This window comes from Chamaea fasciata, unplaced genomic scaffold, assembly GCF_029207755.1.
Source record: "Chamaea fasciata isolate MVZ Bird 193981 ecotype frontalis unplaced genomic scaffold, bChaFas1.0.hap1 SCAF_19, whole genome shotgun sequence".
In the NCBI taxonomy this organism is placed as follows: domain Eukaryota; kingdom Metazoa; phylum Chordata; class Aves; order Passeriformes; family Sylviidae; genus Chamaea; species Chamaea fasciata.
In genome coordinates, this window is record NW_027094104.1 from 9,704,956 (window position 1) to 9,728,214 (window position 23,259).

The following is a 23,259-nucleotide window of genomic DNA, read 5'->3' on the forward strand; positions in this document are numbered from 1 at the left end:
TATTTTGTGGACCCTGCAATGGAGGTGAACCCTTGGCTCCAAGAAGGGAAGCTTTGGCACTGACTAGAGGACTTTAGGCACTCCAGTGGAAACTTTGAGTGGTAAAAGAGGGCTTTGGACCCTCCAAAAGAAGGTTTGGGTCTTAAAAAGAGGGCTTGGACCCCTAAAAATTGAGCTTTGAAAACAGAGTTTGAACCCTGAAGTTAGGTTTTGTGCCCTCAAAGGATGCTTTGTTGCCATAATTTAAAGCTGTACCCCTAAAAAAAAATGCTCTTTGGGGCCTCTGGGGCCTCTCTTTCCCTCCGTCTCTGCCAGCCAGGATGTCCCTGGAGTCCCTCCCTGCTTTCTCCCTCTGGCTGTGGGGTCAGCAGCCCTGTACCCCACACCCCCGAGGTGTTTCGGTCCCTTTAAGGGCCCCCGGCCAGCACTGGCCCCATGCCCTGAGCCTGACAGGCATCCCCAGCTGCTCCAGCATGGAGGAGACGTGAGTGCACCGGGATCCCTGGGGCTTCCCCCGCCGCTGGCACCCCCTGAACCCCCTGTTCCCCCAGGGTGCCCTCGGTGGAAAGCTACGAGGCTGCCATGGTGCTGAGCGGGGTGGGGGACGCGCTGGGGTACCGGGGAGGCCGCTGGGAATACTGCACCTCGGGCCCCCAGATCCACGCCGAGCTGGCCCAGCTGGGGGGGCTGGCAGCCATCCGCCTCGAGCCCCCCGAGTGGCCCGTCAGCGACGACACCGTCCTGCACCTCGCCACCGCCGAGGGGCTGGCCACAGGTGACACCCCACTGACAGAGGGGAGGGGTTGGGGTGCCCGTTGTACCCCAGGCTGGCACTGGAGGGGGGTGGCCTCGGTATGTCCCCTGTGCTGCTCCTTGGGCTGCGTGGTTGGTGTCTGGGGGTGAAGCTGGGTGACCCCTTAAAGCCCTGGTCCCCCATTACATCCCTGACTCAAACTGGAGGATTGCTGGGGGGAGTTTTGGGGGGGCTTTGTCCAGCTCTGGAGGGGGGTTTGGGGCACTTCCCCCACCTTTTAGGGGTTTCCAGGGAGGCTTGGGGGGATGTGTATCCTCGTTTCCTTAGGGTGGGGGCGGAGTGGGGACTGTGAGTCTGTTTGTGTCTGTGTGGTTTTCCTCATTTATGTGCCCTTTGCTCCCATATTGGGTGCTGGACACGGGGACATTTCCCCCTCCCGCTTTGGGAACCTGGCAGGGTTCCCCTTTCTCACTCAGTTTGGAGTGTTCAGGAGGATTCCCCATTTCTCCACAAAACTTGTCCTGCTTCCCCTCATTTTCGGGGGTCTGTGGGGCAGTGTTCCCTTTCCCCACATTTTTTGGGGTGGTGCAATGGGGATCTTCATCTCCCCTTTCAGTTTTAGGGGGCACATGGGGCCTCTCCCTGCCAGCCTGGGTAACCCTGGTGGGTCTTCACACCCCTGCACAGGCCTGGAGGGGGAACCCCTCCTGCAGGAGCTGGCTGGCCGCTACGTGGCCGCCATGGGGGACATGGAGGGACGCAAGCCCGGACCCAGCAGCATCCTAGGTGAGCAGGGCCCGAGGATCCGGGCAGGGGCAGGGGGGCTCAGGGAGCCTCACACCCCCTGTCCCCACCAGGCACCTCCCAGCTGCGGCCAGGGGAGCCCGAGGGGTATCGCATCCCCTTCAACCCCCGCGGCACCGGCTGCGGGGCCGCCATGCGCAGCTTGGCCATCGGCCTCAGGTGGGCACGGGGACACCACGGGACACCTGGGGACACCTGGGGACAGGGGTGTAGGTGTCAGAGCTTGGGGGATGGGGACAGGAATGTGGGGATGTCAGAATGGGTGGAATGGGGGACACGGGATGGGGATAAGGAGGTGTCAGAGCTGGGGGAGTAGGCACATGACGATGGGGAAATAGGGGTATCGGAGCTGGGGGAATGGGGACATTGAAGGGATGGGAGTAGGGTAAGAGGGACATGAGGATGTCAGAGGGAGAGGAATGGGGACACAGAGTGGGGTGGGGACGTGCGGTTGGTGAAGCTGGAGAGGACAAGGTCCAGGGCTTGGGGACATGTGCTGGAGCTGGGAGGTTGGGGACAGAGAACATGGGGACAGCAATAGGGAAGAGGGGCACAGGTCACAGAGCAGCTGAGAGTGGGACGTGGAAGTGATTGGGCTAGGAGAATGGGCACAGCAGGGACAAGGGTGGTGGTACAGGAATGGGGAGGAGGCTGGAAATGCAGGAGCAGGGGAGTGGGGACTGGTCTGATGCCAGTGCAGGTACCCACACGCCTCGGAGCTGCCGACTCTGATCCGGGTGAGCATCGAGAGCGGGCGCATGACCCACCACCACCCCACTGGTGAGCACCAGGCCGGCAGGGGAGGGCAGGAGGGGACAGCAGGACCCCCCTGAAGCCCCTGTCCCCACAGGGTACCTTGGAGCACTGGCAGTGGCCCTCTTTGGGGCACTGGGCGCTCGGGGTGAACCCCCAGAGCGCTGGGGGGCTGAGCTGCTGCGGGTCCTGCCCCTGGCATGGGACTACGTGGAGGGCACCGGGGTGGCCGTGGAGGACAATGCTGCTGCCTGGCCATTCTTTGGGGAGGCGTGGCACCGGTGAGGGGGCACTGTGAGGGTTCTGGGGGGACACTGGGAGCACAAGGTGGGGCTTGGAAGGATACAGAGAAGGGCTCAGGGGTCCATTAGTGCCACTGGTGCCAGTCAGGCTCTCTGTCAGTCCCGGCAGTGCATCGCAGTGGTGTCACTGGTGCCACTGCTGACCCTGATGCCCCGTCTGTCCACAGGGCTGGCAGTGCCCATCCTGTCCCTGCTGCACTGTGTCTTCATGCCCCTGCCCGAGATGCCATCCTCAGGGGCAGTGACTTCTGTGTCTCTGGAGTTACTGGGGCATTGGGTTTTCTTGGTGTTACTGGGGTCCCCATTGCATCCAGCCCCTTGCTACCCCCCAGGTTTCCCGATTGTCCCCAGTGTCCCCACAGTTATCTGCTGGAGAGCCACAGCCCACTGACCCCCAATGTCACTGGTTACCCCACCGTCTGGTGACACCAGTGTCCCCAATGACCTCGATGGCCCCACGTCTCTGCAGGTACCTGGACTCCCGTGGGCTCCTGGAAGGTGGTGGCCCGCCGCGGGTGCCACCCCTCCCATCCCCAGCCGAGCGGGACACGGAGTACCTCAGCTGGGCATTGGAGGGGTGGCCGGGGCGCAGCGGCCACGACGCGCCCATGGTGGCCTTGGAGGCGCTGCTGGCGGCCGGCGGGAGCTGGGCAGAGCTGTGTGCCAGGGCAGTGCTGCACGGCGGGGACAGCGACTCCACGGGGACCATCGCCGCCGGCTGCTGGGGGCTGCGGGGCGGGCTGGCGTCCGTCCCCGCGGGGCTGCACGGACACCTCGAGTACCGCGGGCGGCTGCGGGACGCTGCCCGCCGGCTCCACGAGCTGGCCTGGGGGGGACGATGAGCGTCACCTGCTGTCCCGAAACACCGAGAGCTCCTGGGGGTTGCCAGGGCACGGCAGAGACCAGCACGGAGTCACTGAGGGGCTTGGGAGAGACTTGGGTGAAGCGGAGTCCTTCAGGGTGTGCTGGGGTCCGAGGCAAGCCCCACCACAGCTGTGTCCAGCTGGCCTTTTAGTCAGAGACCCCAGAACCCGCCCAAGGAGCCTCTGTCACCCCCACAGTAAAAAAACATCTCGTCCCGAGTCACTCTGGGTCTGGATTTGTGCCCTCTCATCCTGCCTCTGCCAGTGCTTAAGGTCCAAAGCACTGCTCTTCAGATTCAGCCCCAAGTTTTTCAAGTGCAAGCCTTTATTTATACATTTCAATCCTCCGAAGTAAGGAAAACAGCACCACTTTTAAATCACCAAACCCTACACTTGGAAGACCAAATGGTCAATGTGAGGTCCGAACCGACATTTTCATGCTATGTTTATACATTCCGAGGTTTATGTTTTTTTAAAGTTCAAGGACTCATTCAGAGGGCCCAGAGTGTCGTTTTGAAGGCCCCAAGGTTTGATCTGGGGTACTCACAATGTCATCAGCGTCACCCACTGCACAGACAGACCCATGGACACAGTCCTGCCTCAGATGGGCTGCTGGAAGTCCCAGGGGGTGTGCTGAGGGTGTTGTATTTGCTCTCCTCCCCCATGTTTTGTGGGGGCCAACCTGCTGAAACGTTCTGGAGGATGATCTGGAGCCTTGGGGCTGCCCCTTCCAACCATTTCAGGGGGAAACTTTGTAATTTGGGGATTCTCTAGTGGAGTCTTGGGCCCTCTAGGGGCGTCCCCCAGACTTCCCCCAGTCTCTCACTGGTTAATAAAAACAGGTTCGAGGTTCAGCTGCTCCACGACCACCCGGTGCCCTCCTCCACGGCCTCCACTTCTGTTCTGCGCCCATACCCAGCGCAGCCGTCCTGCCCCAGCCCCAGCACCCCGCTCCATTCAGTGTCCCACATCGGGGCGGGACGTGCCCATGAGCAATGGTGGGCGGCGCCCCTCAGGGAGCAACAGAAGGGGCGGGGCCTGCACCAGGGAGGCGTGGCTCCATCCCCTCCCAAAAAATGAGTGACAGCTATAATAACCAATGGAACAGTGGAAGTGGGAGGCGGGCTTCGCTGACAACCAATGGGAGCGGGAGGCTGGCGGGCAGGCAGAGAGGCTAACGGCATTGCCATGACGGGCGGCCCTGACAGCCAATGAGCGACGGAGGGCGGTGCCGGCAGCCAATGAGGCGGGGCGGGGTGCTGTTCGGCCATCCAATGAGGGGGGGTGGGCTGCGGCGGGGCGGGGCGGGGCGGGGCGGGGCGCGGCTGAGGCACGGAGGATCGCGGCGGGCGGTGAGCCTTCCCCGATGCGGCAGGGTCGCTCCCGGTATCTGTCGCCTGATCTTAACCGCGGGTCCGCGCCACCCCCAGTTCCCTTCCCTCGGTACCCCCAGAACAGGTCCCCGGAGCCCTGCGATCCCCGCTGCTCCCCAGGCAGCAGGCCCAAACCCATGGCTGTCCCCTTGTTCCTCTGTGTTCTCTCCACCCCTTCGAACTGCGCCCGCCCCCAGCAGAGCCTAAGTCAACAAAAGCTCTGAGGCCCTCTCCGGTCACCACTCGTGGTGTTCTGGGCTCCCCTTCTTACCCCGTCAGTGCGCGCCCATCAGTTCTGCCCATCTCGCTGTGCATTCACCAACCCAGAATCTACCCCATCTCACCTGTCCCGAACCCTCTAAGTCCCCTGTCCGCCTTCTGGGGGTGCCCTCTGTACTCCGGGGGTGCTCCCGTCTGCCAAGGGTGCGCTCTGCCCACAGAGCCCCTCGGGCCATGGGGGAGCCGCGCTTCCTGCAGGCCGAGTGCGCGTTCCGGCCCGGGGCACACACGGTGCGGGTGACCCTGAGCCGCAGCACCCTGCGGGTGGAGGTGGAGGCTCACGGCACCGCCGACCTGTGGAGGGGCGAGTTCGATGCCACCTGTGAGTGTCGGAGGGAACCTGGGGGATGCTCAGGGGATCTCCCACACGACTGCCACTGACCGAAATGCCGCCCCCTCCTCGCAGTCATCGAGGACCTGACCCGCAAAACGGGGAATTTCAAGCAGTTTGGCATTTTCTGCAGCATGCTGGAGTCGGCGCTGACACAGGTGTGGCCGTGCTGCTCCCCCCTTTGTTTTTGGGGGTACCTGGGGTGGGGTGTGTGTCTCACCGAGCCCTCCTGCTTTTCAAACTTTCTGCAGAGCAGCGACTCCGTCAGCCTGGAGCTCCTCACCTACACCGACCTGGAGACCCTGCATAGCCGGAAAATGGGGGCGGTCACCCGGCCTCCCCCTTCCACCTCTTCCCCCCTCAACACCAAGCGCTACCTCATCCTCGTCTACTCTGTGGAGTTCGATAGGTGACCGGGGACACCAGGCCGGGGTCACAGAGGGGTGACTCCAGCCTCACCTCCTCCATCCCTGCAGGATCCATTACCCGCTGCCACTGCCCTATGCAGGCCGGCCGGACCTTGTGGCCCTGGTGCGGGAGCTGCAGGAGCAGCTGGCGCAGCTCCGCGCCCGGCGCCTGGAGGAGACCCAACACTTGCGGGATGCGTGAGTGGGGCCAGTGACATCCGGGTGGGTTTGGGAGTTCCTGTCTCACAGGGTGAGGAGGGAACGCCCAGACCACCCCCTGCCATCCCCTCCTCAGGCTGTGGCAGGCACTGGAGGAGAAGCGGGCAGCTGAGGCCCGGCACCAGCGCGAGTACCGGCAGCTGGCTGCAGAGGTGGGCTGGGAAAGGTGGGAGCTGCTCTTGCTAGGGACAGGGGCTGCCAGATGCACAGTGAACCTTTTCTCCCCCCTCGCAGCTGACCCAGGCAAAGTCGTCGGAGCAGAGGCTGCATCTGCGGGTGAAGAACCTGACAGCTGAACTGGCCTCCTACAGGAGGGGGTGAGGCCGGGATAAACCCTGCAGGAGGACCCTCATGACCATGGGGTGTCCCCCTGTCCCCCCCTGATGGTGCTGGTCCTCTTGGCAGCCGCCAGAAGTCTGCCAGCCCGGCCCCACGCCCCCAGGAGCAACGCTCGGCATCACTGGAGAGCCACAGGAGCAGCCGGGGCCGCCCCTCGCCGAAGTCCCTGTCGCCTGCAGGTATGGGATACCTGGGGACACTCAGCCAGGAGTGGAGACAGGACACGGTTCACCCCCTCCTCCTCTGCCTCCCCCTGCCAGGCTCCCGCCAACCACGCTTCGACCCCACTGCCTTTGTCAGGGCCCGGCAGCACCGGCAGAAGGAAGCTGAGCTCAGAAAGTAGGCACTGGTGACTGAGCTTGTCACCATCCTTCCCTGGTACTTGGGGGGGTCTCTTCCCCCCTTCAGCCCCATGTTTCTCCTCACCACCATCTCCCTTGGGTGCAGCCAGCGGCGTGGAGTGGCTTCTGGCAGCGCCAGCCCGGCGAGGAGCCACAGGCGCAGCTCATCTGGTGAGTGAGGAACATGAAAGGGGCTGGGGGTGCACCCACTGTGTGCTGGGCTGGGGCTCCTTCTCTAACTTCCCCTCATGCCCATTTCTCCCTGCAGCTGAAAGCTCCCGGAGCTGGCGCCTGGGAGGGAGCTCTGGCAGCAAAGCCAGCGAGCGCCCCGAGCCCGTGCCCTGCAGGTAATGCTGGGGTTGGGCAGCATGCTTGGGCACCTCTCCTAGCACCCTTTAACCCCTCACCTTGGGCAGGGACAGGAGAGTGACCCGTCCACGGAGACCCCTGAGCACGTCGTCCTGCAATGGCCTCTGTGTGGTGAGTGGCTGCCCCTTTGGGGTTCCCCCACCCCTCTTCATCCCAGAGCAGGGTGACCAGGAGCTCACTGGTGACCCCCAACCTCCCCCCCAGGTGCCTCGTCCAGCTGCCGGCCACAAGCTGCCAGTGTGCAGGACTGGTGGCAAGCGCCCTGGTAAAGGTGAGGCCCCATCTGAGCCCCTGGATATTTGGGGGATCCCCCAATCCAGGCCTTTGTTAACCCCTTGTTAACCCTTTTTTCCTGCACTGGCCTCCCCAGAGAACTGCTCCAAGGAGCCCTCAGCTGAGCTGGCTGAGATCGATGCCCGGCTGCAGGCTCTGCAGGAGTACATGGACAGCCTCAACACCCGCCTGTGACCCCCTCCAGGGACACACACCCTCCCCCTGTGTCCTCGGGGGGTCACAGTGGTGGTCTGGTACAAATGTCCCCCAAATAAACCCTTGTGTGGCCCCAGAGTGTGTCCTTCTTGGGATGGAGGCAGGGGTGGTGTCCCCTAGGGGGGACACAGTGCTGGGGCTGGGGGCGCCGGGGACATCACAAGAGGGTGACAGTACCAGTGCTTGGGGACGTGTGAGACACAGCCCAGGCCACCAGTCTTGTCCCCTGGGCTACCAGTGAACTCAAAAGCCACTGCAATGCAACACCAGCACCCATGTCACCCTACTCTGTCCCTGTCCTGCAACACTACTGTCCTCACAGCACTGGCCAAGCTCCCCACTATGGCTCTGACACCACCACGGCTTTATTCAGTTCCATGTCACAGAAAACAGTGGCATTTGGGGCCAGTGGCGACGAGCCAGCACCAGGCTGCAGTTCAGGGATGATGGGAGCCGGCCAGGGGCCCAGCAGCGATAATGTCACCAGAGCATGCAGGTCCTGGCCACCAGGCTGGTGGTCTCTGTGCCAAAGCCACTGCTCGGTGTCACTGTGGCTACACCGCGGTGAGGCAGTCTCCAGGGTCAGAGAAGTCTTCAGGTGCCGCTCAGAGCTGCCCGCGGATGTCGGGCAGGAGGTGACAGGCGGTGACGATGTCGATGGTGTCGGCCACGGCGCGCAGATCACGGCGGGCCAGGCGCAGGCAGTGGGCGGCTGCGGCGGCGGTGACCTGCGCCCGGCCCAGGGCTCCCCCCAGCCCGCCCAGGCTGCGGGCGGCGCTGCCGTAGCTCTGCCGGAGGGCGCTGCCCACCGCCCCCCGCAGCCGCCCCGTCCCCTCCCGCAGCCGCTGCTGCAGCAGCGAGGGGCCGCCCCCCCAAACGGCCGCCGGCTCCTCCGCCAGCACCGGCGGCGTCTTCGGCCTCTGCTCCTCCTCCTCCTCCTCCTCTTCGGTCTCGGAGGCTTCGCCCGGCACCTTCAGCCCGGCTCCGGGGGCCTCCGCTGCCGTCCCCACCAACAGCTCCGGCTCCGAGTCGCTCTCGGAGGCTTCGCCCGGCACCACCCGGGGAGGGCGGGGGGCGGCCATGACCTGGAGGGGGACACGGGGGGCGTCAGGAAGGCAGCGCCCAGGGGCGGGGGGCGGGGGGGGATCCCGGGGGCTCCCGCAGCCTCACGGCGCCAGCACTGACCCCAGATCCCCGCAGCGGGGTCCCCTCGATCCCAGGGGTTCCCATGGCCCCGGCAGTGACCCCCGATCCCCACCCACACCGGGGTCCCCTCGATCCCAGGGCTTCCCGCAGCCCCAGGGGCCCGGCAGTGACACCAGACCCCCAGATCCCGCCGATCCCAGGGGCTCCTACGGCCCCGGCAGTGACGGCCGATCCCCACACTGGGCTTCCCCCGGTCCCCAGCCCGGTCCCACCCGGGGTCCCCCGTCCCGGGGTCGCTCCGCCCGCACCTCCTGCCCGCCAGCGCCGCAGGTCACATGACGCCGCCCACGTGACCGCGGGCGGAAGTGCCGCCCTCAGCATGGCGGCCGCGGGGCGCCGCCGGGTGCGTTGGAGGGCTCCGTGCGGGAGGTCGCCCGGGAAACTGTCCCCAAACACACCGCAGCCCACCGCAGCTGACAGCTCTTAGGGGCCACTTCAGTGCACAAGCATAAGTGACAAAAAACAGAGCACCAAGGAAAAAAAAAAAAGATCAGAGAAGGATTTATTGGCTGCTTGTTACCGGGGAGTGTGGACCAACGGGATGAAACCGCAAGAAGAAATACAATGTATTGACCTAATCTACAGGATGTCATGCGGACAAGTCGGGGGTTAAAACCAAACAAAAGAGTTCCTGTAACATAAAAAAAAAAAAGAATAGTGTATAAACTCATGAATATGTATGTACCCCAGTAATGTAACAGGATCTGTAGAACCTTGTTTTAAAGCTATCAGTGTGGGTTTTTAGCCAATAGCCAGAAACACCCCAGCACTGGACATTGTCCCTTTTTATCCCTTTATTCAATTTCTAAAAATTCTAAAAAATAAACTTGTTTTTTTCACACCAGGCACCCCAAATCCCACTCCCCCCGAGCCCCTAACTAACAGCACCCTTAGCCCTGCCCCACAAAGAAAACATCAATTCCATCCCATGCCAGGTGCAGCACTTTTGGACAATGTGAATTGTCAGTAATGTAGATTTTATTTTTTTTTTTTTTTTTTTGCAAGTGCATGCTGATGCTCTCAGTCACCTGGGCTGAGGAGTGCAAGGAAATAAGTTGCAGATGTCTGTTGGAATCTTAGAAATCTCCATCAGGTTTCAGATTTGGACACACACTGTTCAGCTCTGGCATCATCTGGGACAGTTCCTGGAGCTCAGGATATAGAGATTTCAGAGGGAGGAAGTCTCACCTCTGTTCAAGTTTCTGTGTAGATAATTCACCCTTTTTATGGGAACTGCCCTCTGGGACGATTTTTAAATATCCTTGTTCCTCTGGTGTTCCCATCAGTGCTCTGAAGGTGGCAGTGCATAATGCATTTCTCTGGTGTTTCACCAGACTGAGATTTCCGTGCTCCAGAAGATTTGGGTGTTTTTCCACTGCATATCTGAATTTTCTCAAATGACTCTAGGCAGTTTTCCTTTACAATTTTTCATTTTATTAATGGACATGATACCATTTTATCTTTACAGTCCTACACACTGTGGGCTGTCTAATTCTTTCAATTGACTTTCCTAGTCTTGCTTTTTTTTTTTTTTTTTAATGTTTCTTGTACCTTTATTCTGCTTCATTTGGAAACAAATCACTTGGAACTCATCTAAGTCCTCTATCTCTAACGTGTGCTTTTTTTTGTAATGTTTCAACTTTCCAGGGAAAACGTTTCCAGAGCCCTGAATGAATTAAACAAACAACACATCATGTTCCATAAAAGCAACAAACTGGCTCAGCTGCTGATAGCGCACTGCTCATTTGTTTATTAAAAGCTGATGCTTTAGAAGCAAGAGAAGATAGCTGGGGCTTTAGGAATGATGGAAAATTGGATTTCCTCTCTGTTGCTGCAGGTGGCCTGGCATGACTCGATGTTTTTACATTTACTTGCAGAAACTGATGTACATCACAGGACACTGTGGCCGTTTTGCATTGAAAAACGGGGTATTTATTCCTGCCTGTCATTAATGTCTAGGGTGGGGTGGGGAAAAGGAGAAGAGAAGAGAAGAGAAGAGAAGAGAAGAGAAGAGAAGAGAAGAGAAGAGAAGAGAAGAGAAGAGAAGAGAAGAGAAGAGAAGAGAAGAGAAGAGAAGAGAAGAGAAGAGAAGAGAAGAGAAGAGAAGAGAAGAGAAGAGAAGAGAAGAGAAGAGAAGAGAAGAGAAGAGAAGAGAAGAGAAATATATAAAAAGCAAGATGGAGGTTTTTGGGTGTAGGTCAGTCTTTCTTTTTCACCTTCCTCTTCATGGGTCTGGATGGTATTTTGTAATTGGGTAGAAAGGTCCACATTGTGGGCCACAGGTGGTTGGTTATTGGGTTAAAAATAAAAATGATTAGATGTCATTTCTTAATTGGACAGTTTGTCCTTAAAGGACCTTGTAAAGAGATAGAGATGGCTCAATTCTTACTTTGTTAGTGCTGTAGAACTCACAGCTTGTGAGACTGTAATATAGATAAGAATTAATAAACATCTGAATCCAAACAAGAAATACCGTCATGCTCATTTATTCCCAACCCTGGCAAAAAGAAGATAAAAAAGCAACAACTCTCCAGCCAGCCCGCTCATAGACCTTTCCCTGACGCATTCATTCATCATTCCTATTGCTGAACTGGGATTATTTCAAGCGGCAACTTCTTTTTGGTTGGTTTTGAAGACCTGTCGTGGCGTTTACACAAATGCTTTGATGTGTGAAGTCACTCGGAGGCAAATCACAATAAACTGAGGCATCACAAACAACTGCAAGAGAACACCAGGCAGAAGGAGATGTGGTTCTTTGTACAGGTGGATTGATCAGAGAGCTTTTCTGGGCCTGCCCAGGCTGTTGGGGTGGGTGGGTCAGGCAGGCAGATCACACTGGGCAGGCTATATTTACCCTGGCAGTGCCTCTGTCCCCAGGCCATACATAGCCACTCTCATTCAGGGCCAGCAGCCTCAACAAACGCCCTGGGAAAGTGCTGAAGGCTCTTAATTAGATTAAATAAATTACAAAAATACAATAGAATGCTCTGTCTGTGTCTGGGGTCCTCATAGCCATGGTAAGTCATTGTATTTTCTCTGTCTTTTGCAACAGAAATGACTTCCATTGTGAGTTTTATCTGAAATTTGGAATAAAACCTCCTTCTCTGTTTTCTAGTAATAGCAATGTAATTAAAAGTTCAGTGTTTAGTTTATGTTTTGCCTCAAGGCATAATAGAATATGCACACATTTATGCATATATATGTATATATTTTATTACGGTCTTGCCAACCTACAGTGATTTTGCATAAATGGAATCAGTTTTTGCCTAGACCATACAAAAATGAGGAAAAACAGACAAAGAAACAATAATACCCTGTTTATTAAAAACCAATATTACACCATTGGTTGAAAAAAGAACCTTCCTACTACTTCAAGTTGCTGCTTTGGCATGTTGATCTCTGGATTTTCTATATAAGATAACATTGGATTTAGGAATAATTGAAAAATAATGTATGTGTGTTGTCATTACTGTAAAGAATAATTGAAAAATAATGAATGTTTCTTGTGATTACTGTAAGAATAATTGAAAAATCATGAATGTGTATTGTGACTACTGGACTCTCCTGTGGTGTTTTGTTTCCCACAGCCATGGGTATCTTTTCTGTGCTTGCTCTACCGTTGCTTCTCTTAGGGATCAGTGGAATTATTTATATTTACCAGTCAGTCAGGTGGCTGCTGTCCAAGTCAGCGGTGCAGAACAAGGTGGTGGTGATCACAGATGCCATCTCTGGACTAGGCAAGGGTGAGTTGTCTCCTTTCTTCTCAGTGTCAGAGAACAGAAGCAGCCAGAGAGAGACCCTCTGGGTGATAAACACGCACACATTCCCTTGGATGTGTTCAGAACTGGCTGGATGAAGCCGAAGTTAATAAATATATTTATAAACAAATCCTATGATTTTTAAGAGCATATTCTTAGCCTCAGCCACGGGAGCTATTGGTAAACTAGCAGGAGCTTGCAGAGCTTTGTATTTATTTAATTCAATCGAAAGGGAGGTTTTACAAGAACACTGAGTGCTATTTTTAACATGCTGCTACTGTAAGATCTCATTACACAGGCTGTCACTGCGGGGTATCTGCACAAACAAGTGTCACCTTACTCTTCACATGTTCCTTTTCAGCCCTTAGAGACTTCAACAGTTCCCGCTTCTTGTGAGCAGCAATGCTCAACCCTCTGTCCCTGCTTCCATCTCTTCCCTCTCTATCTCCCTAATTATTCCTCTTCCCTTGGCATCCGCCAGTGCTTCCAGCTGGACTCCCTGGCTCTGTGCAGTCAGAGGACCAGGAAAGGCGGCCATTCATTCAAAGCTTTAAAATACCAGCTGTGTGGCCAGCAGCTGTGGATGTGGGCTCTAAGGAAACAGCCAAGTTCTTTTTCTACGGGCCAGAATTTCTGGACTAAAGGCAGCAGCCGTCAAAGTTAAAGAAGAGAAACAAATCCATGATGATTGAAGATGTTTTCAATGGTTTGTGGTTGTTATTGAAACCTAGTTCCTGTTTCTCCTGAGTGCTGGAACTCAGAAAAGCACAGGGAAGTTCTAGAGGAGAACATCATTAGTTTCCCTTTTTCACCTTTATTGCTGTTCACATGGAAGTCTTTTTCTTTTTTTTTTTTCCCCAAGATTATTTCAACTGTTGTTTATAGGGAAATACTGCTGTAAATGTTTTGGCAAATACTCTTTTGGGCATTAAATTAAAAATCGTTCTAGGCTAGGAAAAAGAAAGCTAAAAGAAAACAGAAGGCATTCATAAAATTACTGTTGTAAATAATGGAAAAGATTTCTTAAATAAAAGCTTCCAGCTGCACAGGTTTGCAAAACTATAAGAGTGGATCCATGAATACTTGCATACAGATATTAAGGGTCTAACATGATCATTTAAGAAATCTAAAATGGATAGATGAGCCTAACTGGCTTTCCTGTGGGTAGTGAAATGTTTCTGGGAGGACAGCAAGCCATCGCCCCGGGGTTGTTCTGTTTCCCATTCAGCCAAGGCGGTGGGAGCTGAGACAAACCAAACAGCCTGGCAAGGCATTGTTCCTTTTCTTCCCTTGCTGGTCATGCTCGTGGCTGTCACAGAGGTTTGATTAGGCACCAAACAGGAGAGCTCCTGAGAGCTTTTTTCAAGAAAGACCCAATCAGGAAAGATAACTCTTGATTTTCAGTCATATGAGCACACAAAACCAACCCACTGCCAGTTAACTCTCCGGCTGCACCCAGAGCAGACCTCTGGTTCTGGGCACATCATCAGCTGCATCCTCAGGCCTACCCGCAAGAATTTATCAAGTCTGAGAAAAAAAAAGGCAGGCAGTTATGAACTTTTCCTGGTTAGGAGGACTGCCTTGATGGATTCCTGGACTGAGGATCACTGTTTCAGTTCAGCTGAGCTGGAACAGCAGCCTACAGCTGCCAGAGGGATCCAGCTAACAGTGAATTCCTCAAGGATGCCCATGGGGTATCTATGCTTCATGTTTTTAAATACATTGCTCTGGTCAAGCCGGCAGGATGGTGAGGAAAAAAAATTCTCTTTTTTTTTCTCATATTACTTCAAAATTATTGAATTTTAAAGCATGAATTCAACACCCTTTGCAAAACCAGCCTCCCATTTCCAGCAAAATAAACAAAATCAATTTGCCACTATTGTAATTTTTTTTTTTTTTGATGTATTTCTCTCCTAGAATGTTCTCGTGTGTTTCATGCAGGAGGAGCAAGGCTTGTGTTGTGTGGCAGGACATGGGAAAAGTTGGAAGCTTTGTATGATGCCTTAATTAGCGTGACAGACCCCAGCACGGTGGGTATTCATAGCCTGGGATAAACCTCGCTCAGGTGCTGGAGTGGGAATTCCCCTGGGCCAAATCCACACAGGCCCAGGAGTGCCCAGAAAGATGAGGATTGAATTAGAACCTTCAGAAAAACTAAAATACATGAATCCACACAGACGTGAGGTAGAAATGCAAGTTTAGTAAGAGAAGCCCTAAAGCCTAATTTAGGGTTCAAGTAGCATTGCCGGTTTGTTTGTTTGTTTGTTTGTTTGTTTTTTGTTTTGGTTTGGGTTTTTTTTCCCCCAGATTTGTTCTGGAATCAACCAAATATAAGGCACTAAATTATTTTGCTTGCGTTCAACTCTGCAAATTTGAATCTCTTTTGTTTCTCTCAAAAATCCTCTTCTACATTCCTCCCTAAGAGCAGGAAGTGGGGGCTGTTTTCTTTTTCACAACCCACTGCCACTAAAAATTCAGTGGCTTTGTCCTTTTTGGGGGGATTCTAAATCCTGACATGATGTACACCACGCTTGTGCCAATGGAGCTGTATGATACCAGTGCTTCCCACACTTTTTACATTGACACAAACCCAAAGATTCACAGTTCTTGCACGTGGGACAAAAGATGTTTGCCATCAGCTACACTTAGGGACAAAATACCATTTTGGATCCAGTAAAACAGTGTACAAGAGATGTGATTTGCTATCAGTGGTGGCTTTGCTCACCCAGGTAATAACACCAGAGAAAGAAAACACCTCTGAAGGTCTTTAGAGCACAATGCCAAAACTCTGCTCTCTGGAGCTGATCCTGTAAAGCATCTGAGGTCTCCTGTTCTGAACAAGCCACCCAGCTAGAAATCCTCAGCAGAGGAATTGGCCTGATAATTTGGATGAGAGGGATCCAAAATGCTTCATTTAACGACAGGAAATGCCATCAGTTTTATATATGATTACTGTGCTCAAGGAGTGGGAGATAGGTCAAAAGATCAAATTCATTTTGACCTTCTCCACTATTTGGGGAAAAAGCCCCAGGTAGAAGGGACCTGGATAAAAAAAGGACACTGACAGTGGACATGCAGGACTGTCCCTGCTCCAGCTCTTTGGCAGGTGTTTCTTGAGGCTCACTTCAAGTATCAAGGTAAATTCAAGAAGACAAAGACACAGACAGCTGCCAAGACAAAGACCTAGACAAGACAAAGACATATAAATATAAATAAAAATAAATATAAATATATAAAAGTAGAAATATATAGAAATGGAAATAAAAACATAAATATAAATATATATAAAATATAAACATAAACATAAACAGAAATAGAAATAGGTAGAAATAGAAATAGAGTTTGTGTGCAACAAGCTCCACTGAAATGAGTCTCTTGTTCACCAGACTTATGCACCAAAGCTGATCCTTCTGGATATCACAGACATCAGCTGCATTCGAGACGTGGCGAAGGAAATCCTGAACTGCTACGGCTGCGTGGATATCCTGATCAACAATGCAAGCATGAAGGTGAAAGGAGCAGTGCAGAGCATCTCACTGGAGCTTGATAAAAAGATAATGGATGCCAACTATTTTGGACCTATAACGTTAACCAAAGGTATTTTAATTTTTTTTTCTTTTTTTTTTTTTGCTGTTACCACTTAAAGCACCTTGACAATTAAATGGGTTAATACTACAACCAACTCTGCATGTAGAATTCAGGTGAGGTCTAGAAGACAGTTTCCAGCTATTGGATTTTGTGACGCTTTTGCTTGCGGCGTTGAGACGACCTCCACTGAATTTGTGCTATTTCCACTTCAGCTGCCTCTCCTTTTCACTAAATACACTCAGCTCTTTTACTTACATGGCTCTTTCTTGTATTTCTCTTTTTGCAGCCATTCTTCCTAACATGATCTCAAGAAGAACTGGCCAAATTGTTCTCATTAATAGCATCCAAGGGAAAATAGGAATTCCATTTCGTGCAGCCTGTAAGTTATCCATTGCAAAAACATACATTCTAATGCATGAGTTGTGAGGAGTCCATGACACTCATCATTGGTTATTAAAAGTGCTGTTTTGGATCCAAATTTGGTATTACAATGGTATTTGGCTGAGATTTTTTGAACTGGAACTCAATGAGAAATAGTTAAAATGCTGAAATGTAACTTCTGCCTCAGGGACTTGAGAGTAGGATGATAAAAAAAGGTGACAGCAAATTTTAAATAAATATATATAAATATATTGTATAGTTAAAGTCTATATCTGATCTATACTTGTGCATATTGGTAGACACCTTCATGAAGAATAGTGTGTAAATATGAAATATGAGTAGATAAGAGGTACTGCTTTGTGAAGAAATTATGTACTTAGGTGTGGGAGTTTAAAAGGAGATGTAGGAATTGATTTCTGCTTAGCTTTCCAGAGAATTTGTGAGGTCTTTCATCCAAAATTCCGAAAGAATCGAGACTGTTCTGAATTAGGATGGATGGTCTTTGCATTAATAAAATACAGAATCAGTGGACAGAAAATATAGGAGAGATGTAAATAGGCATTTTAAACTTGGGGCAGATGTAAACAGTCACTTGAGTGGTGGGCTCTGAATTAGAAAGTCTGCAAGACCTCAGCTGATAAAAAAGTCTTGACATTCAGTTACTTTAAGATTTACTTTAGCATTAAAAGTGGCTCAGATTGCTGCTGCAGGGCAAATCAGTTTACAAGGCATGAGGAGCACTGCATTCCAGCAGTGGACAAGTATTGCACCGCATTTTATGGATGTGTTACCAACTGCAGAAACAGGAGGTGTGAGGACTCATCTCAGGGACAATTCCATCCACCAAAGACACTTTTGAGCTGCAGAGATCACAGAATTGTTATTTCCTAACCCGGGATTTTCTATTTCTGACTGGGAATTGCAGACACGTGCTGTTCGACATGTCCAAGAGACAGCATGTCCTCCATAGATAATTCCTGATTGCTTGTTTTAAATACGTCACATGAGAATTTCACCGGGTGAAATAATTCTTTTGCATTTTGGTTAATCATTCCATGCTCATTTGCCCAAACACTGGTGCTTTATTACACACCTGCTTCCAGGCAATCATATATCTAAACATGAATTGTGTCTGCTTTTTACTTTTAGATGCTGCTTCCAAGCATGCCGCTGTGGGCTTTTTTGATTGTCTTCGAGCTGAAATGGAAGAATTTGATATTTCTGTCAGCACTGTGAGTCCAACCTTCATCTGCTCATACCATCGCCAGCCAGCACCTGGCAACTGGGAGGCATCCATTTGGAAATGTAAGTTTGGGTGGGTGAAGATGAGGCACATAAAGAAGGAGGGAGGCTTTTCCAAGGTGGAAAAAAAAAGGAAAAATAATGGAAATGACAGAAACGATGAACAGGCATGAGGAGCAAAAGGAAAGAGATGTTGGAGAGGTAATATCAACCTGGTGAAAAGAGAAGGAATGTGGAATAAGACAACGTTATGTGAGAAGGTAAATACATCAGGGCATCAGGAATGGAGGGGATGGAGAGCACGAAAGGTCCAAAGGAACAATTCCACTGCACTCAGGCTGCTCCTTCTCTTAGGGACTGCAAGGATTTTACCTCAATTATAAAAAGATCTTGGCCACATACTGATGAGGAGAATGGGGTGGGGAAGGGATTGTAAGTGCACAGAAATTAAACTGATTTGGCTGATTCACTAGTGGTGTGTCTTTTTAACACCATTCCCTCAGAGAATCTGCCCGCCTGTCTGTCTGCCGTCTGTAGCTCTCACTCCTGTCTCATTTTCAGTCTTTTTCAGGAAGGTGTCCTACGGTGTGCACCCCGTGGAGGTGGCAGAGGAGGTCCTTGCCACAGTGAGCAGGAAGAAGCAGGAGGTGCTCATGGCCAATCCCATCCCCAGAGCAGCAGTGTACATCAGAACGTTCTTCCCCGAGCTGTTTTTTGCCATTGTTGCCTCAGGGATTAGGGAAAGGCTGAAGACAGAAGAGGAAAATTGATTTTGTTTAGTTCTTTTCCTTGCTTTTGACCTGAAAAAGCGATTTCTGTTTTGAATGTCAGTGACTTGTGCTGCTTGCTCTGGGTAGAATATCACTATCATTGACACACAGATTCATCTCTAAATCTTCCACACTTCTGGGTTTAGGGATTGTGACAATGTGCCATTGGAACCAAACAAGTCCCATTGCTCATTTAACTTCCAGCCCCAGCTCGCTTATATACCTCACTCATCACTAGCATCACCAAACACGAAAGGAATTCTGAGGGCAAAGGAATGCATGTATGTCGTCTTGCAGGGGCATGAACCTTTTGCTGTATCTCTCATTGAACTGCTCTGGCCCCAAAAAACCTGACTCAGGGAGGTGTTCACCACTGGGGTGAAGGGGTCAGTTCCTGCTGGAGCTCCATCTGGTTTTTTGTTGTAGCACTGGGGTTTTGTGGTAGCGTGAGTGACTGTGCCTTACCTGGGAAGTCAAACCATCATTTGTTCAAAATTTTCTCGGTCCTCAGCAGAACTCTGCTCCTTCAAACCTCAGCAGAACTCTGCTCCTTCAAAAAAATCACAGCATTTGCTGTGATCTCAGTTATATTTGTTTCTGTGCTTCGGCAACAGCCAATCCCTCCCCATTTCCATAAGAGGCAAGATGCAGGATAAGCATAATTTCATCAGAAAAGGATCAGGCACCACAGGACATCCCAGCTGAACATGAATCAACATTGTTTGTGGCTGCCCCATCCCTGGAGGTGTCCAAGGCCAGGTTGGACGGGGCTTGGAGCAACCTGGGACAGTGGAAGTTGTCCCTGCCCATGGCAGGGGGTTGGAATGTCATAGATGCACTTTAAGGTCCCTTCCAACCCAAACCATTCTGTGATTTGTATGATTTCTAATATTGTCCTTCTTTGTTGTAAAGACAAGTGGTTTACATGTTAAAATAAGCTGAATTTAATCCTTCTGCTCCATTTTGCGCTTTCTAGAGATCACCAGAAATTCTTCACATAATTTCACTTCAAAACAGTGAGTAGTTCAAGGAGCCACAGCAGAAGGCAGTGAGGGGGAAAGAGATAAAAAACCACTCGTATCCTATGAAGAAAGTTTTAAAAAACAGATGTATTTTTTTTTTTTATCTAGGGAGTAGAAGAAAGTTGTATTTTAATGATTTTCAAATTCCTAAAGTGTACTGCAGGGGAAGGTAGGACTGAACTGTTCTCCATTTCTGCTGGGGTAGGACAATGTGCTAAAATTACTGCCAAGGAGATTTACAGGGACAGCACTTTCTGCTAAGAATAGTTAAGCACAAAGGATAAATTGCCACAGAAATTTTCAAATGCCTGTCTTTGGAAGCTTTAAAGAAGAGATTAATGAAACATCTGTAAAAAAGCAATGTAGCTTGAGTTTATCCTGCCTAGAATAAAGGAAGGATTAGATGACCTTTTAAATGGGTCACACTTTTTTTTTCTAATTCAGTGGCTTTTTCTCATCTTGAAGATGAGGTTTCTCCACTGGTATTTCAGATGCAGTATTTTTTTTTTCCCCCTCTGGGGAAATCTATTATTTAATCTGAAGTTTTCTATTTCATTTGTTGGTCTCTGCTTCGCTGTCTCACCTGTGGATATATGTTGCACATAAAAATATTATGATAAGAAAAAGAAATATTAAGATGAGTTCAGGACAGCAGGAATTGCATCCCAGAGGTGCCTATTTCTCTCATTAACTTCCAGTGGTAACCAGGACTACTGTAGGTTTGTGTGCTTTGTGCCACAGGTGTCTTAAATTTACTGAGATGCCATATTCATCAAAATTGATTGGATCTAACGAATCAGAATAAACATGCTGCTGGTGTTCTGAGCTGATATTAGGAAATACCTTTACAGTTGCAGCAGTGAAGCATTGGAGCTGGTTGCCAAGGAGGTCAGGAAATCTCACTTTTTGAATATATTCAATACATACACGAAAACTCTCCTCTTTTACCACTGGTGGTTTTTTTCTGACTTAATGATGCTTCTCTGTTATCAGCTCCACCTTATCACTGGCCATAACCCGACCTGTTAAGGATCCTGTTGGCATGACAAACTTAAACTGTATTTATTGCCTGACTAAAGATACAGAGGGATTTTTCCAAAGCCCAGAGCTGCTCAGTAGACTGAGACTGTTCTAAGACTTAAGAGTTCACCAGTGTGTTCCCCAAGGGGCTCAGTAACAGGAGTATTCTCCCAAGAGTGAAGAAAAGCTGGTGGCCAACAAAGCAGGCACATGGCTCGGCTCCCTGAGGAGGCTCCACGTGGATCCACAGGGTGGAACAGCTCCATGTTCCTAATCTGTGACGATTGTAATCATTTCCACCTCCCCATCTTTAATGTGATAATAGATTTTTCATGTATAAATCAAATTTTGATTCTTTCTGATTCTGTTGCCAGAGCGATTCCTGGAGAATTCCAGAGGTGAGTTGTATGCTGTCCACAACCATGTATTTTTCAGATTTCAGATTTCTTGTGAAACTTCCAGATCTCAGTTTGCCTTCTCATTTTAAGTGTTCGCACTGAAAGCCTCTTCCTTTCACAGCAAATCCACTGTGTGCATGGTGAAACTCTTGAACCATAAGCTGAGGCCCACAGATTTTCTTGGAGGGATTGTACCTTTCATAACAAAAAATTATTCAAGCCATGCACCACATGCCTTATTTGCTGCCCTGCTTTTCGTGGGGTTTGGTTTCAGGAGGGATTGTTTTTATTTTTTTTTTTACAGTATTTTTAATAAAGAATCAGGGTGGAGCGATGCTCCAAAATTCTAACAAACTCACCTACTCTCTATCCCCATTAGACACTCTTTAAAATCAGAACTGTGGGGAACCTGTGTCTCTGTTGTTATCTGAACTGAGACACCTGAACCTTCTTTTCCAATACCAAGGCTTGGAACATCCACAGAAATATAATTTCTTTATTTAAGAAAAATAAATAATACTACACATTGAGACATTTTATTCATGAGCACAGTTTTGTTTGGGTCTAGCATTATAATTGACAGCAAGTTCTGAGATCTGGTTCAGCTTTACAGGACTGTGATGGTGGCCAGGTGACGCAGACTTCTCAAGGCGTGTGCGGGGTCGTCCGTGGTGTTTTGGAAGGAGTTCACGTACACACTGCAAACTTTCTCTGGAGCCATGGGGTCAGGGAACTTGTACTGGATCCTAAAGCTCCTTTCCAGCTTTTTTCTTTTGTGCTTGAATTCCAGGATAGTTTTTGTGTACTTGTTAATAGTGGTGACAGCTGCAGCCATACAGCAAGCGAAGGAAGTCCATGCAAGACTGCAAACAAAAAACCCCAAAATTATCAGAAATTAGCTGGACGTTTTCATATTCAAGTCCTTCAATTTTTATTGTTGAAAACACTGATTATGTGTGATTGTGTTGGCGTGTATTAGGGAAAGATGAACAGGCTAGACGAGGAAGAAACACTCTTGGTTAATCACCATTTACAGACATGATTGTAAGTTCACCTCTACATATTTGTTGTAATATCTACATTTAACATACCTATTTAATGAAACCCTACCTCCAATTTTTCTATTTAAGCTCTTTTTAACCTTTACTTCTCTATTAAGTTTAGAACTTAATATCGGAAGAGGGTTTTATAAAAAAAGGAGGAATGCATAAAAAGTTTAAAGGTATAGTTATTAAGAATATAAATCTCACAGAGGACACTGAGAAAAATGTGAATTACCCAAAAATGTTAAAAAGAACAGGGGAGGCACCATTAAATATCTGGGTAAAGCAGGTTCAGAGCATTGAAATGCATTCCTGAGAAAATGTATGGCATAAGTAGAGAGAAAAGGACCTCAGCTCTGAAATATTAAAAGTAAACCCCTAAAGAGACAGAACTAAAAATCTTCTATTGAAGTACAGTTTGTTGAAAATGTGTGAAATTAAAAGCAGCATGTAAAAGTATGGTCACATGAGCATGGATTGCAGTTCACAGTGCAGGCAAATACAAACCCTGCAAGCTTGTCAATTCTGGGCAATAATTCAAGACAACTGATTCACAAGAATGACGACACCTGGTTACTGAACTGCATCCTCAGAAGTGAAATAAGGTAAAGCCATTGCTTCTAAATTAGGTCTAATTCTTTGGACATGGGGTGAAGTGACTGAAATGTGATGGAAGAACCAAATATGAACCGGTCAGTACCCGTAGGACCAGCCATAATCCCAAGTGTGAGGTCTCCAGTCTTCAGGGCCAAGGTTTACAGTCATCTGAAATACAGTTGTGTACATCATGTGAGCAACCATGCCCAGAAGACCTAAAAGACACAATGTCATAATAGCATTAGAAAATTCAAACTGAGGACATTCTTCTTCGTAGCTGTCCCTTGAACTCCTGAAGAATATTCCATGAAGTATCCAAATTCTACAAAGCCCTAAAAAATATCATTTCAGTGTATTTAATGTGTTGTGTGTTTTCCACTCGTACACTTGGTTTTCATCTTCTGAAAACTTCGTAAAAGTGTAATCCTGAGTATTTACAGGAAAGAGTTGCTCAGCTGCATTGCACGGGACACATTTCCCACAGTTTCCTGTCCCTGAGTGGAAAGATTTTCAAAGCCATGCAGGTTTATGCCCTCTCCCACTGCTGGAAATGGAACCAGATTTATCAGTTATGAGGGTGAGTGAAAAAGTGGACAAACAGCTAAAGTACT

General features: G+C 50.1%; 4 protein-coding genes across 12 annotated transcripts; 3 read left to right on the plus strand and 1 right to left on the minus strand.

Annotated features, from left to right (window-relative positions):
• Positions 1-454: 454 nt before the first annotated feature.
• On the plus strand, positions 455-4,456 carry LOC136299076 (ADP-ribosylhydrolase ARH1-like). 2 transcript variants are annotated; one of them, XM_066200388.1, is made up of 7 exons: positions 455-484; positions 552-775; positions 1,442-1,540; positions 1,612-1,717; positions 2,259-2,338; positions 2,409-2,592; positions 3,083-3,553. In XM_066200388.1, the coding sequence occupies exons 1-7, from the start codon at positions 474-476 to the stop codon at positions 3,453-3,455; spliced, it is 1,077 nt and encodes a 358-aa protein (XP_066056485.1). In that variant the 5' UTR covers positions 455-473; the 3' UTR covers positions 3,456-3,553. The 2 variants fall into 2 exon arrangements, with proteins under 2 accessions (XP_066056485.1, XP_066056484.1); XM_066200387.1 differs by lacking the exon at positions 2,409-2,592 and having other exon boundaries at positions 3,083-4,456.
• Positions 4,457-4,793: 337 nt separating this feature from the next.
• Positions 4,794-7,699, plus strand: CCDC61 (coiled-coil domain containing 61). Of its 6 annotated transcripts, none has more exons than XM_066200672.1 (14): positions 4,794-4,862; positions 5,290-5,450; positions 5,535-5,617; positions 5,711-5,868; positions 5,936-6,064; positions 6,162-6,237; positions 6,320-6,402; positions 6,491-6,603; positions 6,685-6,763; positions 6,872-6,936; positions 7,034-7,112; positions 7,182-7,245; positions 7,339-7,405; positions 7,505-7,699. In XM_066200672.1, the coding sequence occupies exons 1-14, from the start codon at positions 4,843-4,845 to the stop codon at positions 7,600-7,602; spliced, it is 1,275 nt and encodes a 424-aa protein (XP_066056769.1). In that variant the 5' UTR covers positions 4,794-4,842; the 3' UTR covers positions 7,603-7,699. The 6 variants fall into 6 exon arrangements, 4 of the variants coding, with proteins under 4 accessions (XP_066056769.1, XP_066056767.1, XP_066056768.1 ...); XM_066200670.1 differs by having other exon boundaries at positions 4,796-4,889; XM_066200671.1 differs by having other exon boundaries at positions 4,796-4,889; positions 7,188-7,245.
• Positions 7,700-7,766: 67 nt separating this feature from the next.
• On the minus strand, positions 7,767-9,115 carry BLOC1S3 (biogenesis of lysosomal organelles complex 1 subunit 3). 3 transcript variants are annotated; one of them, XM_066200676.1, is made up of 2 exons: positions 9,078-9,115; positions 7,767-8,708 (listed from the first exon to the last, which is right to left on the minus strand). In XM_066200676.1, the coding sequence occupies exon 2, from the start codon at positions 8,703-8,705 to the stop codon at positions 8,229-8,231; it is 477 nt and encodes a 158-aa protein (XP_066056773.1). In that variant the 5' UTR covers positions 8,706-8,708; positions 9,078-9,115; the 3' UTR covers positions 7,767-8,228. The 3 variants fall into 3 exon arrangements, with proteins under 3 accessions (XP_066056773.1, XP_066056774.1, XP_066056772.1); XM_066200677.1 differs by lacking the exon at positions 9,078-9,115 and adding an exon at positions 9,042-9,061; XM_066200675.1 differs by lacking the exon at positions 9,078-9,115 and adding an exon at positions 8,809-8,868.
• A 2,616-nt stretch (positions 9,116-11,731) lies between these two features.
• On the plus strand, positions 11,732-19,999 carry DHRS7C (dehydrogenase/reductase 7C). The gene is made up of 7 exons (XM_066200397.1): positions 11,732-11,846; positions 12,417-12,572; positions 14,505-14,617; positions 15,974-16,184; positions 16,462-16,554; positions 17,706-17,861; positions 18,360-19,999. Exons 2-7 carry the CDS (start codon positions 12,419-12,421, stop codon positions 18,566-18,568), a joined length of 936 nt encoding a protein of 311 aa, XP_066056494.1. The 5' UTR covers positions 11,732-11,846; positions 12,417-12,418; the 3' UTR covers positions 18,569-19,999.
• The last annotated feature ends 3,260 nt before the right edge of the window (positions 20,000-23,259 follow it).

Excerpts from the sequence above, each read along its gene's own strand:
- CCDC61 (XM_066200670.1), top strand. The coding sequence starts at position 4,843 with ATGCGGCAGGGTCGCTCCCGGTATCTGTCGCCTGATCTTAACCGCGG. Across the intron at positions 5,869-5,935 it reads TACTCTGTGGAGTTCGATAG|GATCCATTACCCGCTGCCAC; the intron begins GTGACCGGGGAC and ends CCATCCCTGCAG. Across the intron at positions 6,937-7,033 it reads CCACAGGCGCAGCTCATCTG|CTGAAAGCTCCCGGAGCTGG; the intron begins GTGAGTGAGGAA and ends TTCTCCCTGCAG.
- DHRS7C (XM_066200397.1), top strand. The coding sequence starts at position 12,419 with ATGGGTATCTTTTCTGTGCTTGCTCTACCGTTGCTTCTCTTAGGGATC. Across the intron at positions 16,555-17,705 it reads AATTCCATTTCGTGCAGCCT|ATGCTGCTTCCAAGCATGCC; the intron begins GTAAGTTATCCA and ends TTTTACTTTTAG. Across the intron at positions 17,862-18,359 it reads GGAGGCATCCATTTGGAAAT|TCTTTTTCAGGAAGGTGTCC; the intron begins GTAAGTTTGGGT and ends TCTCATTTTCAG.
- LOC136299076 (XM_066200387.1), top strand. Across the intron at positions 1,541-1,611 it reads CGGACCCAGCAGCATCCTAG|GCACCTCCCAGCTGCGGCCA; the intron begins GTGAGCAGGGCC and ends TGTCCCCACCAG. Across the intron at positions 2,339-3,082 it reads GACCCACCACCACCCCACTG|GTACCTGGACTCCCGTGGGC; the intron begins GTGAGCACCAGG and ends ACGTCTCTGCAG.
- BLOC1S3 (XM_066200675.1), bottom strand. The coding sequence starts at position 8,853 with ATGGGAACCCCTGGGATCGAGGGGACCCCGCTGCGGGGATCTGGG. Across the intron at positions 8,709-8,808 it reads CCCCGCTGCGGGGATCTGGG|GTCATGGCCGCCCCCCGCCC; the intron begins GTCAGTGCTGGC and ends GTCCCCCTCCAG.